This window comes from Arthrobotrys flagrans (genome assembly GCF_004000055.1).
Source record: "Arthrobotrys flagrans strain CBS H-5679 chromosome Unknown unitig_8, whole genome shotgun sequence".
Lineage (NCBI taxonomy): Eukaryota > Fungi > Ascomycota > Orbiliomycetes > Orbiliales > Orbiliaceae > Arthrobotrys > Arthrobotrys flagrans.
The window spans coordinates 3,537,953-3,552,684 of NW_027137553.1; the positions used below are offsets into that span (position 1 = coordinate 3,537,953).

Genomic DNA, 14,732 nt, shown 5'->3' on the forward strand with positions numbered 1-14,732 from the left:
ATTAGATTTGTTCTAAAGAGAATTTGGCTTGATTAAAAGCCTGACATATCAATCCAACTATCCGTTGTTGATTGAGTCCCGAAGACCCCGGTCAGCCTTCTACTCGTTAGCCAGAACTTTACGAAAGATATTCAAACGGGTTGGCCTCATCTTGAGACAATTCCTGATGGCCCTGGTCGGTTGCACCAGGATTCAGCGTCCTTGGTGCTGGTTATTCCTTTTGGTCAATGAATACCGAATTGAGGCGAACTTTACGACCTGCTACTGGATAAGGAACTAGCCAGGGAGAAGACACGGTTGAACAAAGGCGTATTTCCAAGAGAGGTGTGAATTTTCCTCGAAGCAATGGACAGAAGGAGTTGTTCGAGAATAAGATAAATGGTGGATATTAAGATATGGTAATGTCACGCCGCTGGGTTGAAATTCACCCGGCGTTCGTGTTGAAGGCTCCAGCTAGTGGATTTACCGCAGGGGCATTGAAATGCCCGTCGGCAACATCTGGTAGGAATGAAACTACCGTTTACTATATGGTAGTCTAGACACAGTCTTCTAGAGGGGCTAGAATCTGGAAATGTGACTCTAGGGACGTGGTGCCACCTAAAACCTTGAGGTACGTAGCTACGACGTGACGGCGTCGGACCAACATTTTTCTTTCTGTCACTACTGTCTACCCAGACACTGGCACAAATCTGCAACTTACAACCTCTCTTTTTACCAACCCTTCTTTTCACCTTCCACCTCTGCGTCTAGTGACGAGACGCCTCCACGTTCTCTGAAGTTCGCCTCCCGCTTCTCTAACACTATCGCCATAGCTTCTTGCCCTCTTCATCTTTGAACCCTACCGTCAATATCACATACTCGCATCAAGAAGCCATAACGATGCCTCCAAAGCGAGCCAAACTGGGGGCTTCATCTGCTATCCCAGCTGCCCCAAGGTATTTCCTTCGATCAAAGAAGAAGTCAAAGTATGTTGCACTGCTTCTAGGGAGATGTATCAACACTTATCTTCGGGGTTTCGAGCTAACCAAGGCCAATTGAAGGTACCGGGAGTTGCCACCAGAAACCCGTCAAAATATCCTCAAGGGTATTTTGCTCGACAGTGTTGTCAAATTTCGCCATCGAAGCCAGAAGGCGACCAGAGATTACCTGCTCTCCAAGATCGCTCTCACTAAGGAAGACTACGAGAAATTCACCGAGAAGCAAGTCATGAACGAACGAGATATCGACGACTACGTCGAGTTCTTGTATCATCAGGACTGCGAAGCCTGTGTAACCTGCCCGAAGAAACAGGTCTTAGGGAAAAACGACTGTCGTTGCCCCGCTGTCACCAGGTTGTATCCCATTCCGACCAACATGTTGCTTGTCAGTAAAGCGTTCCGAGAGGATGTCTTGGCAGCATACCACTTGGTTCAACAGATGGCTACCGGAATTATCGAATCCAACAAGGTTCCGCCGAGCACCTTTCGGTCGCAATGTGAGTGGTGTTATACACCGGATGCTGCAAACCGAACCCCTCCTCCTGGAAAAGGATTCAACAACTTCTCCAGGGATCTGATCGAACGGAGCCTTTACCCTTCATCTCCCGTTTGCTAGATTCTGCGGGGACAAAGGTGTGAGAGGGAGCTTATTTCTCATCAGCTCGTTGTCAAACAAGCCACAGTCGGCGAGGTTGAAGCTGAGACCGAGCATGAGGGCGAAGGTCCAAAAACCTTCCGTATCTGCGACAGCGATGGCGACTCAATCTATTGTGGGCACCGAGTCACCATCCTGGTTTCCATTCGAGATGAATCAGGCGAAACCAAGTTGATTCGTATCTGCTACATGTATCTAAACCCAGAAGATCTTGGAGGTGACAGATCCATCTTGGAGGAGATATGAAAAGGTTGAAATCGTTTATGGAAGAGACATATCTTGTATACTACTATTCCAATTGCCCGTTTGCGCTGTGGCCCTATCAGCTCCTAGCTTAACCTGTATATCCTCGTGCAATTGTGCGTATGCTACTTTTCAGCCTGCTTTTTACCCTTACCTGACTTGTTTTTTACCATCTTTTCTTTCATGACATTTTGACATGCGTCTAGAATTTCGAGCGGTTGTTTAACGCTAGAATCGCTGAAGGCGAACCGGCAATTTTCGTAGGTCCATATTATGAAATGGGTTCCTTTGTTTACTAAATGCTGCATCGAGAAACCGAAATCGCGCAATGCGAAACTGGCAACTGATCGAACGATAAGATAATGCAGCAGGGATGCGACAGGGGGGCTCATTAGCTGGATCTGCCAGCAAAGCAATGCAACCACCCCAAAAAAATTCTTGACTCTGCAATGATGGCGTATTTCGTCTGTAGAATGCGAAGCTAGTGATACCACTGGAAGAAACAGGGTTATTTTCTAACTCATGATAATACCACGGAGTCGGTACAGACAGAGGATGTTGTTTTTAGTATCTCTAGTAGAGATAATCGCAATAATGAGAAGAAGCTTAAGAAATAGGCGCCGAATGACAGGTGTGGAGGGGGGTATCCTTCCCAAACAGGATATGTAATTGAGGTGTTGCCAGCCCAACCACCCGACTTTCGGTGTAAACAAGTCCCAGGCCGCCGCATAGCAACGTCAACTCGTCGCAGAACTCCACTTTCCTCCACCCAAACTGGTTACGGAGCAGTGGTCTCGAGAACCTCCTTCTTGGAAGCCTGGGATCCAGCTCAACGGCGTAGCAACCGCCTCTATTCGCCGCTTGTGAGGGTCGTGGCTCTGTTGACACCGCAGAATCCAGATTAATTGCGTGCCATCGCCCGCTTCCAGCTGGAGACATTCTCAATCCACTCCCCATTCCCGTTTAGTCTCCTGCATCCCATCACCTCTCTCTTCCCTTTTCATCCACGGTGCTTTGATCCACTTCACCGGTTTCTATTACAGCATCAGCATCAACATCGTCCGCTGCTGCTGCTGTCCGGCAGGGGCTGTTCGCTGTATCACGACGACAGTTACATTCTTTCCTTCGCTTGCGCTTGTCGACCAATACCTGACATAGAATTCATATCGCGAGCGGCATCGGAATTCTAGTCGCTGAAGACTCCAGGAGCGCAGTGTTTTGCCAACATCTTCCTCCAGTAGTCCGAGGGCGATTAGGTTCGCCTCTCCGACTCAGTCGTTCGTTCATTCGACACTATCAAAAAATCATATCATCTCGAGGTGATATATCCTTCGATATACGACATCCCGGACGGGACCGAATAAGCCTGCCGAACGGCTTGCATATCGATTCTTAATCCCTGCTCTCAAACAACATATTCAAAATGAGAATATCAACAACCCTTCCCGTCCTCCTTTCAGCTTCTCTAGCCGTCGCAGTTCCACTGGTGGAGTTGACAAAACGACAATTCTGCGACTCAGGGTCAACAGTTTGTTCCGTATACTGCTGTTTACCTGGCGAACAATGTGTCTACGATTCCACCAACGAGACCGGCTTTAACTGTAAGCCTATTGGTGATCCAAACTACCAGGTTGTCACGGAAGCCGTCTTCACCTACACCGTCAATCCAACTCCTACATTGATTGTAGTTAGCTTTAATGGGGGTGGAAGTGATATCACTACTCCTGTAGAGCCGGTCGCGACGCCAGGAAATACTCCGGGTAATACCCCAGGAAACACCCCTGGAAATACTCCCGGTTTTACTCCCGGGAATACGCCTGGAAACACCCCAACGGTTACCTTACAGCCTCCGACCCAGCCCACAGGTACAGTAATTGTCATCCCTGGAACCACCACTGGCGCTTTCATCACTGCTATCCCCACTGGCACTGGCGTTGTCCCTGTTCCCCTCCCCGTTACTGGCGGTGGAGGTGGTCTTACAGCTGGCCAGATTGGTGGTATTATCGGTGGTGTAATCGGTGGGCTCGGCCTCTTAGCTCTTCTTCTCTTGTGGTGCTGTCTCTATGGCATGTGTGCTGCCTTCGGTGGTCGAAGCTCCTCCTCTAGCTCTGTCGAAGGACGAAAGACATGGAAATCTTATGTTCCTTTGGCGCTCGCTGGTGGAGCTGTTGCTGCTGGTCGCCACCGTCATAGCCACCACTCAACCACTACTATTACGACCGAGAAGAAGGGCGGTAGCCATGGCGTCGGGAAGGCTCTTCTTGGCGGCCTCGGTGCTGCCTGGCTGGCCAACAAGTTTACTAAGGATAAGACAAAACACGAATATCATCCACCAAAGTACCAAGGTGCAGTCGCTGGACACTACAGTCATACCGGCACAAGTTCGTATACTGGCACTAGCTCTACCTCTACGACTAGTTATACGGATACTAGTAGCAGCTACTTCAGTCACTCATCGAGCAGTAGTGGGTTCGCGAGTCATGACTCGAGGAGTCCGCCGCCGGCCCGGCCTCCACCACCAAGGAGGTACAGATAATCCTCCTAACTGGTGGATGGCTAATCCGGACTGTGTTCTGAAATGTACAAAATTGAGGAGAAGGTTAATTTCATAGGCCGCCTATAATTTATGCATTAGAGAGCGACTTATCTGGTATTTTCCCTTGTGTTAATTGAAGCTTCTGGGTGAAATCTTCGGATTTTGCCATACTACTGATATTTCTAGGTCCTTGATTTTTCTATTAGCTTTTACCGGTTTCCTTCCGAGCGAGTCCTTGTTTTCCGATGAATAAGCAACATCCCGTTCTGTGTCCCCGTTTCATTTTCCCGTCCACTCCTCCGGCGATCGATTTTGAACTACAACGTCTACCAACTACTTTTTACGTGGTCTTACGATTCTGGCTTCGACGGAACTTAGCAAAGCGAACGATGTTCCCTACCAACCCGACACCCCTGGTCTCACGTCGCCAGACGACATGAAGTTCATCTTTCAAAACACACCTGTCCCACGCCAACATAGCCAACACAAAGATTCTCATTTGTAACTCATCACGACCTTCGCGCCACGAAGACGTCATTTGATGACCTTTAATGTACATACCCTATTACGAACCTCCCATTCAATCCCACCAACCCCACGACCAACACGCTCTCCCGGAAAACCAAATCCTGTATTTCCTTGCTCCTTTATCCAGCTCGATGCTTAGGAGTTTAGTGGAGTTATGAAGGCGTTATTCATGCAACCCAATATCCCCAACCACGAACTATTACAAAAACTCAAAAAACATATTACCCCTTCATGTACGGTTAGGATTGAATTCACGAATATACGGAAATTTTCACACACTCTCCACTGAAACTATGACCTGTAAAAAACTTATAACTGGTTACCAAATACGAAACCTATTAGGTTTTGCTGTCTGGGGTATTGATTAGAATGGCCGTAAAACCGTGTACTTATATATAATGTCTAACAGACAAGCTGGAATATTAATCAAGATATATATCATTGCAAGCATTAAGCCACCAACGTGTTTACACCAGCTACGTAGATATATATAGAAGTATTGCGACTATCACCAGATAAGGAGTTTTAAGTTCACAATCTCAGCTAGGAAAATTTTTGCGCAATGTGGGTACAAAATTACGGATGAGGCGGAAGCGCTCTGTACTGACAATGCACCGTCGGAGCCCTACGTCGATATGCAGCGGCAGTTGATAAGCCCAAGCCTTCTACCCCCTGTCGACAGCTGTTATTATGGTTCACTTCGGAGCTTAAAGCCTTATTGAGCCTCTTACGGATCCACAACGCTCCACAACACGAAAGGCCACGATATCATCATCATGCAATAGTGTCAATTCTAAGTGGTCTAGCCAATTACTTGTTTCATTTATATTTTTATATTTGCTTGCGAGTTGACTGTGGAAATAATACGAGGCTGGAATAGACGGTGTTTCGTGCTTACGGTAGATACGGTCTCGATTTTATGATATAGATGCAGGTTACGGGGAAATTACCTAATATTGGCTAGTTCGTCCGCGCTTGACAGGATATAAAAACAACATGCATTTTGATTCTAGCTTAATAAGGTGATGGGGATGGGTCCATGCGCATGCGAAGGTAGATCATGTTTCTAAGTATTTTTATCGACCTATAGGCATCCCTTGATTAAACCCGTTATGATTTGCGATATAAACGTATGCCTAGCATCACGCTCAAGGCCTTAAAGATGGAAAATATTCTCGTTTGAAGTTTAGGAAAACAGAACTGTGGATTGTTAGACAGAGAGGGTAGGGGTGGTATTATATTAGGATAGACAGGGCAACGGAATAACTTGGCTAACCGTTCGGACGGGTTATGGAATTTGTGGAACAAGGGTTAAGTTTGTTGGAGATACGCGGGGATACATCTTTTTTGCCCGGCTTGGTTTTCCTTTAAATTTTGTATTCGATATTCGTGATGATACGAGTCTTTGCCTCATAGCGCTACCTACATATCAACGAAGGTCGAATAAGGGAAATGCGTACCTTCCATCTGCCGTCTATAGGCAAACACGGATTGCGTAAGACCGTGAATGCTTGAGCTATAGGAAATTGCTAGAGGGATCTACCAAATAACCCGATGACACGTTGTACAGATGTGTCTACCGACGGTGTACAAAGCTTGAAATGTCTCGCTAGGTAATAGAAATCCATGCATATATGGCAAAGTACGTTTGTTTTGGGTAACCTCGACTACGGAATGTGTAGATATCCCGGAAGCAAGGGGCAAATTATTGCGATTGCAGTGGGCGTGTTGGTTCCAAATCTGTAAAGAGCTCAAAAATTTTGTGGTGGTGATGTTGGATTAGTTTAGCTACTGCTGGCCTCGAGATTAGTTTAACTGTAGTAAACTAGTAAGATATCAAATAGACAGTTCAGGTCTAAAATTTAAACATAAGATTTTGGCGTGTCTAAGAAAGTAAGGACTCTACATTCGGATCATTTTTTTGTTCATAAACGGACCCACTTTTAAATCTCCGGACCCATGTATGGTGAATCTAGTAAGCTCCGGATCGCCGCAGCTGCAGCCCATGTAGCTGCTGTATTAGACCACCCTTAGATAAAAAGACGTCGGGGCACTCTTCCTAATTCTAGCATGTCATCCGCTACCATATTTACAAAAATATGTCATACGGCCAAGTCTTTAGTATTTCGACCAATTAGGGAAGCCAGAAATATGTAAGAATCGACAGAGCTTTGCAGGGGAGGCATGCACCCTACGCGAGAAAAGATATCGGATCCATATCGTGGGGTCTAATTTACATTCTGGTTGGATCGATATAGCGCGAACAGGCAGAAATTACCTAGGTATGTTCTTCACTTTTCGGTGCGTTCCGTGCAAGTCTATTCTTAAAAAGTTTCGTACGAAAAAATAATACGAGCGGTACGACATGTAAAAGCTGAGAGATCTTTCGGAGTTGGACGAGATGGGTGTTTCTTTTTAGTAGTTGGCCAGAACGACTCGGTTGATTGGCATGGTATTTGTTTGACCAAAATACCCGCCAGGGTGTATCTTTTTATACTAACCCGAATTTTCGGAATCTTCGTCATATAATATAATAGAAGCTTCTGTGCAGTTGGCTGTCGTTTTTGGTTGCAATTGATCTATTTTATTGAAAAGGTTAAATTGTAGGAAACGTCCGAAACAAGCTTTGCGGCGTGTCGGATAAAACGTCAGAGGGATGTAATATTCTGATTACTTTACCAGGCATTCGCAGCCATCGAATCGTGCAAGATTTCGGCTGCTGGAGGTGATTGGCTGTTCGGTTGATGTCTAATGTGCAGTGCCCTGGAAAATAATCGAGGACCGGGCAAGGCCGATACAAGAAGACCAGGAGGAATACTTGTGGAGTGAACAACGCAAAAATACCACACAAGGTCGACCAAACAGGCAATACAGGCCCATTCAACACAAAAGGAAACAGAAACGCGTTGGTGTCGACGCCCAATAGTATTTCCAAGCATTCCTAGGGAACGGCTCTCGCATTTGTTTTACGAGACCACCTCCACCTATTAACAAATAAACCTCATTTTCATCCTAACAAAACCGTCTAGCTTCATTTACAGCTTCCGTCCCTTACTCTTATCTACGCTTCAAGAGCATCGAAAGCGGCATCGTCACACTCTCTATCATCCTCGGCACTCAATATTAGCGAATTGTCACTTGATGCATGGAGAGCTCCCCGATCGGATAACCTACGTTTAGGTACCTACCTAGGTCGTTATATTAGTAAGTTTTAGATTGTGAGGTTCTCTGAGCCTGCTGACTGGTTGGGGTGGACCCTTGATCAATCGATCGACGATAATTCTCACTCTGATATCCCCATCTATCTGGCGAACCCTGGCTTCATTGAGCCTCAGTTATCGCCAGAAATATTCGGTAAGTAAGCAAGTGGAGCCGGCTTCCTGACCTTCTAAGAGTGGCAAGCATTCTTCCCTGCCCGCTCGAACCATATCAACGGCCGGCACAAGCATTCAAATCGTTTTCTCGTGACATATTTGTGCACACTCTCGCGGATTTTCTGGGACCCCTGCTGGATGGCCGAGTAGTAAAAAGGAAAAATGATTCTGCAGGATGTCCTTTGCTAATCTCTCCGTCTGTCATGACTAGCCCAACCAACCTTCGTTCATCCTTCCTTAGTTTCTATTCTGTCAGGTGGATCCATCCTTCCCTGTCCATCGTAATTAATCGACCGATCTTTTGCGTGACACTCTCATAAAAGAGTGTATAAATACACACGATAGACCCTCAAAACCCACCATCACCACCACCTGCCAGCTCTGGCCGTCCTACCAGTCGTGCTTCCAACGACTCCGAGATTAAACTCGATAGCCGAGAGACTGAGCGTCTCTCCAGCTTTATCGACTGCTACTCACCATCGCCTAATCTTCGAAGGCAGCTCGGATATACCTTTCGAGCCTACCCTCAAATCCACTATCCTTTGTCTACGAGTACCACAGGCTTGAAGTTAGAAGGAGTAAAGCCCCAAGTACCTACATACAATACTATCGAAGGGGGACCAAAGTATTAAAGAAGGACTTTATCCTACCGTTCCAAGTTCATTAAAACCGGCAATCCACCTGGTGTTGGCGTTGCTCCCGCTGAGAATTTTCATCTTGGAGCTATTCGTCATGTGAAGAAGCTTGCCCCGGTTCAGCATAAAGGAATGGCTGCTCCAGGTGACATTAATGAATGGGTTAGGGCCATGCAGTTGGCTGAGGGTCAACGTAGTGGAAGCTATGGGTCGAAAAGGCAGTCAGTTGATCCGGCTGACTTGAGTTTCGATGGACTGAACGATAAGAGAAATGCTAAGAATTGGAGTTTAAGGGAGAGGTTGTATGGGACCATGGTTCCGGCCTTTGCCTGTTTCGTTGTGTGAGTTCCCTCTATTTAGCTGTCTCATCGTTTAACAGTCGGAACTGGTGTTAGTATAGGGTGGCACGTGGTTGGGGAATAAAGTAATGAAATATAAAAATTTCAAGAACAAATACTAATTAGGATGGGTGCTAAATAGGAGCTTTGGAGCAAGTGTCTACGCTCCTGCCGTATTCGCTATTCAACGTGAATACGGCGTCACCTTGACTCAAGCATTGGCTGGAATTACCACGTATGTCCTAGGAATGGCTTTTGGTATGTTGTAATCCCCATTGAGCACTTTTTGATATATATATAAGTTGTGTAGCAAAGGCTAACGACATTGCTCAAAAGGTCCATTGATTGCTGGTCCTATTTCGGAAAGCATTGGGCGCCGCGCTGTCTACTTTGTCGCTCTTCCAATTGCAGGTGCCTTCACTCTCGGTGTCGCTTACGCTCCAAATCTCGCTACTATTCTGGTATGCCGTTTCTTCTCCGCCATGTTCGGGGCATCTGTCCTTGCCGTTGGTGCGGGGACAGTTGCAGATATTTGGGACCTCCGAGCTGGGGCCGCAGCTTTAAATGCCAGTTGTCTATTCCTGGCAATGGCTTTTATGGGCCCTGGTTTCGGTCCTTTGGTCGGTTTCTATGTCATAGCAGACGGCAGACACTGGAAATGGACGATGCTCATTAGTATACTCCCCGCCAATCTCGAGGGCTATAGAGCTGAGCTAACCAGTGCGTATAGTGTGCATGTTGATCCTCCCGGCTACTATTTTCGTTTTCTTTGCTCGAGAGACCTATTCAAAGGCTATTCTTGTAGCTGAAGCTCAAAAGCAGGAAAAGATCATTAAGAAGCCTCCACCGAAGGAGGGTCTCAAGCTATTGTTCACGGTTACACTTCTTCGTCCCATCAAGATGATTTTTTCCGAGCCAATTGTCTGCTTCGTTTCATTGTGAGTAAAGGTATTTCTCATTCGAAAATCACGTGTTAATTTTGATTCATAGGTACAATGGTTTCTGTTTCGCCGTTTTCTTCGCCTTCTTCGAGTCAATTCCATACGTTTTGGTGTTCGAATACAGGTCATCTCAAAGAGGTATGGGAAATGCGTTTATCTCCCTCTGGATTGGTGTCCTTCTTGCAACCATCATGTGTGCTCTTTTTGAGCATTTCGTCTATCAACCTAGACGGAAGACTCGCATTGCGAAGGGACTTCCCCCAATACGGCCGGAGGAAAAGCTATACGCTGCATTGGTTGGATCAGTTCTTTTCCCCGTTGGACTGTTTATCTGGGCTTGGACTGCAAGGAGTGACATAAATCTTATCGTTCCGTTGATTGGATGTGTGCTATTTGGATGGGGTGCTGTTGCAACTTTCGTAAGTATTCCTTTTCGGAAGACATATGTGGATTAGTACGCTGATGGTTTAAAATTATAGATTGTCACGGCCGTTTATCTGGTTCACATCTATAACGACCTTTTTGGCGCTTCCGCCCTGGGAGCCAACAGCCTTGTTCGTTATGTTATGGGTGCTGCCTTCCCCCTCTTCACAGTTCAGATGTATCGAAATCTAGGCATCCCTCATGCTGGAACTGTTTTAGCTGGTATCTCTGTCGCCCTTATGCCAATTCCATGGGCCATATTTGTTTATGGAGCAAGACTCAGGGATAAAAGCAAGTTCATCAATGAATTGAACAACAAAGAGGCAGACGACAGTGACAGCCCGGGTGTATAAAGCTGATGCCAAGATACGGTTGCCGTTCGCTTTTTTGTTGTACCTAATGCTTTTTGCTCCCCCCCCTTTTGTCTCTTCATTTTTAATGCGGTTATGACGGCCATGCATGCACAATGAACGGGTTTATTGCTTTGCAGTTTTGTATTTCTGGTTTCTACACTCCCCCTTTTTTTTCTGATGCCGTTTCTAATGCTTCTCGGATTTATGAAACTATCTGATTGCCATGGGTTCATAAAAGCATCCGAATAGCAATTATTCCCCACAGAGGGTTTTTACATGCCTTTCCTGTGGTCCTAATCTTTCAATTGATATGGACTTAGGCCGGCATTGCCAATTCGTATTTTCTTAAACCTGTTCTTAATAGCATATGGGGTTAAATAATGTTTATTTCCAAGGATTTCCTTTCGAGATACCTCAGCATTCTCCCGATTCATGACATATGGCTCCTCGTATCTTCTCTCTTTTTCTAATAAAAGTGATATGTATACATGTACAAATCGAACTAGGAATTTTATTGACTAATGAAGTCGAATTAGTGTGTTGGTCGTGTGGTATTCAATCGGACTTGCTGACAGATAGCCGATTCTAACCTGCCTGATAGCCGGGGGTAAAAGGGCATCTCCGAGCGGTAAGCTGAGAGATGTGACTTTTAGGAAGTTTCAGATGCACACTTCGTACGAAATGCAACCGGTCTTAAGGTCTGGGTCTTGGCACACGGATACGTCTGTCTTCTCTGACGCGAAGCTGTGCATTGATAGCAAATTCCGAGTCCACACGGGCGTATGGGCGTAGTTGCAGACCCTGGCGTCCCTCTAACAGGGAAACGCTCTAGCCTTCGGCGTACATGGCTCGTTCAATGACCAATGGCTATCGACGATCTTGCTGTCGATTTGCAAAAATTTTGCCCTAGCTTGTCAACATGGTCTAGCACGCATCTTGTGGGTTGGCGCTGATTAAGAAACAACAGTTCGGAATCGATCGTTCCCGGCAAGTACCATCCTGGGAGCAAGACTTCGCATTTTGGAGCCACATGGGAGTATCAATCAGGTAATAGAAACGCCTAGGTTCCCCTGGTTATCGAGGCTCCATTGTGCCAGAGAATAGAAAATATGTGGAGCGCCGCCCGTTGGAAAACTTTAGACACCAGATTTTTTTTTTAACCGAATATGCGAAAACGTGTGAAGGTTGCTTAATAATGTTTCGAGGTGATAGTGACTCCATTTCATTATAAGAGGATCTTTTTGGTGGATTGTATCTGGGAGTTTTCATACAGAGATTGAAGGAGGTTCTTGCCTTTTAAATTTTGGAAATCTTAGATCTTTCGAGATCTGGGAAGCTGGTGACCGACTCTCGCGACTTTTGGTATCCGAACCGAACGGCAGATACATTCGGCTAGAAATTTAAGCTTCAAGTTGCCGCCAAACGTCATTTGGCCACGCTCTGTCTTCGATTCCCTCCCGAAAATTAAAACCACCACCAACGGGTTACAAAGAAAGTCAAACCAGTTGGTCAACTGGTCGTCCATAGATCTAAGATCTATATATTCTTTTTTTTTTTGCCATTTCGATCTATATTTTTTCCCCAATATCTCACGAAGATAGCACCGCCTACGCTGATCGTCAAGAGCTAAGAAATCTCGCCGATTCGTTTATCGGTACGAGCGTTTCGGATCAACATTTCTGCGGTGAAACGGTTTTACAAACGTTATATTATACGCGGCTGTTATTCACTCTGGGGTGACATATCCGGAGGAATATTTTACACATTTTTCCCCCCTTCGTGCGATACTTGGAATTTTAGAAGGTGTGACTAGGAATTAAATTAGGGCCCTGAAAGTGATTGATAGGCCCAGTGGAGAGAATTGATATTCGAGAGGATGGATGCGAAGATCGATGTGAGCCGACCGACGGCTGACATTGAGGAGAAGAAGACAGAGAAGGACTTTGACTATAGCGCGTCAACGGTGGCGAATAGTGAACGCTCCAAAGAAGGCGTTAGCAAAGAGATCCGGACTAGCGGCGAGGGATCTGGCGAGGCAGAGACTGTTGAAGATGCTGGAATAGTGATTGATGATAGTGCGCCGCCGGATGGTGGTTATGGTATGTATTCGTCGAAACGAATTTAATAAAAAACGGGGTGCTGATTATATGGTTTTTGGCGATAATTATAGGATGGGTTTGTGTTATGTGTAACTTCTTTATCAATTCTTGGTGAGTCGATCCTAGACTGTCGTACGACGTAGATGCGGTTCTTGGACTTTGCTAACAAACGTTCTTACGATCGATAGCACGTGGGGCATCAATAGTAGTTACGGTATTTACCTATCATACTATCTAACACACGATCCGCCATTGTTCAAGGAGGCTACAGCGTTTGATTATGCTCTTGTTGGGGGTGTATGTACTCTGGTCTCATTAATTCGCTTCTTTGGAGGTCTTCTGCTAACCTATTGGCCTTCTAGATCACCGCCGGCTGGGGCATGTTAATATCCCCTTTAGCAAACCTCCTTACCCGCAAGTTTTCTAGCAAAGTAGCTTTGCTTATTGGCTCTACCCTCCAATGCGCAAGTTTGATCGCCGCCAGCTTTGCCTACAAGGTTTGGCACTTGTACCTCGCTCAAGGTTGTCTCTTCGGCATTGGTATGGGAATGCTCTTTGTTGCATCTGTCGGGATCATACCACAGTGGTTCCATAAGCGACGTAGCGTTGCGAACGGTATATCTGCTGCAGGTAGTGGCATCGGTGGCCTTGCATTTTCCTTAGGAACAAATGCAATGCTTCAGCGGCTTGGTCTCGCGTGGACATTTAGAATTACGGCGATAGTGGCATTTGTCGTCAATACCACGTGTAGTATTTTCCTGAAGGATAGGAATAAGAAGATTAATCCAGAGATTAAAATGTTTGATTTGAATCTCATTAAGAGGATTGAATTCTTGTATGTGGTTGGATGGGGTGCTTTTAGCATGTTGGGATATGTAAGTCATCTTCCGAAACTTCTGGTTTCTTCGCTACGGTGGGATAGCGTTCAATTGCTAACGAAGAGATTTTAGATTGTGATTCTATTCTCACTTCCCAACTTCGGTATTTCTGTCGGTCTTACACAATCACAAGGTAGCATCATGGGCGCTATGCTCAATCTCGGAATGGCTATTGGTCGACCATTAGTTGGTCTCTACTCTGACTCCTGGGGCCGTATCAACATCGCAGGCTCTCTCACATTCGTCTGCGCTCTCACAGTTTTCATAATCTGGATTAACGCCAAGTCGTTCGGCGTCCTGATCTTCTTCGCCCTAATCAACGGTGCTATCTGTGGTACTTTCTGGACCACCGTTCCACCAGTCACAGCCGAAGTAGTATCTCTCAAGCAATTACCATCAGCATTGAATCTCATTTGGTTATTCATGATCGGTCCTTTAACATTTTCTGAGGTTATTGGGCTAGAGTTGAGAAGGCACTTTTGGGTTGATGGGGTTGAAAGGAGTGATTACTTGCATCCGCAGGTGTTTGCGGGGTTGATGTACCTCATTGCTGCGGTTATGATGTTATTGCTTAGGGTATGGAAGATTTCCTATGAAGATGAGGCGGCGGGAGAGGATGTTGGGCCGGAGCAGAGGTTTGGAAAGGGGAGGAATAAGTGGATTCGGTGGGTTAAGGTCTAAATATTGCTATGAAAGTGGAGGTATAGGACCACCCCCCTTGGTAAATATGGAGCGGAGATGCATGACGAAGT

The 14,732-nt window shown here is 46.0% G+C and overlaps 4 protein-coding genes across 4 annotated transcripts; all 4 read left to right on the plus strand.

The window, feature by feature from the left end:
* Positions 1 to 879: 879 nt before the first annotated feature.
* Positions 880 to 1,593, plus strand: DFL_007512 (uncharacterized protein; the record flags this gene model as incomplete). The annotated part of the gene is made up of 2 exons (XM_067637106.1): positions 880 to 965; positions 1,041 to 1,593. 2 exons carry the CDS (start codon positions 880 to 882, stop codon positions 1,591 to 1,593), a joined length of 639 nt encoding a protein of 212 aa, XP_067488655.1.
* Positions 1,594 to 3,298: 1,705 nt separating this feature from the next.
* DFL_007513 (uncharacterized protein) lies at positions 3,299 to 4,411 on the plus strand (the record flags this gene model as incomplete). The annotated part of the gene is made up of 1 exon (XM_067637107.1): positions 3,299 to 4,411. One exon carries the CDS (start codon positions 3,299 to 3,301, stop codon positions 4,409 to 4,411), a length of 1,113 nt encoding a protein of 370 aa, XP_067488656.1.
* A 4,669-nt stretch (positions 4,412 to 9,080) lies between these two features.
* On the plus strand, positions 9,081 to 11,003 carry DFL_007514 (uncharacterized protein; the record flags this gene model as incomplete). The annotated part of the gene is made up of 6 exons (XM_067637108.1): positions 9,081 to 9,289; positions 9,429 to 9,544; positions 9,623 to 9,961; positions 10,017 to 10,224; positions 10,277 to 10,646; positions 10,707 to 11,003. The coding sequence occupies 6 exons, from the start codon at positions 9,081 to 9,083 to the stop codon at positions 11,001 to 11,003; spliced, it is 1,539 nt and encodes a 512-aa protein (XP_067488657.1).
* Positions 11,004 to 12,879: 1,876 nt separating this feature from the next.
* On the plus strand, positions 12,880 to 14,661 carry DFL_007515 (uncharacterized protein; the record flags this gene model as incomplete). Its single annotated transcript, XM_067637109.1, has 5 exons — positions 12,880 to 13,102; positions 13,174 to 13,213; positions 13,291 to 13,399; positions 13,465 to 13,977; positions 14,053 to 14,661. 5 exons carry the CDS (start codon positions 12,880 to 12,882, stop codon positions 14,659 to 14,661), a joined length of 1,494 nt encoding a protein of 497 aa, XP_067488658.1.
* Positions 14,662 to 14,732: the final 71 nt, after the last annotated feature.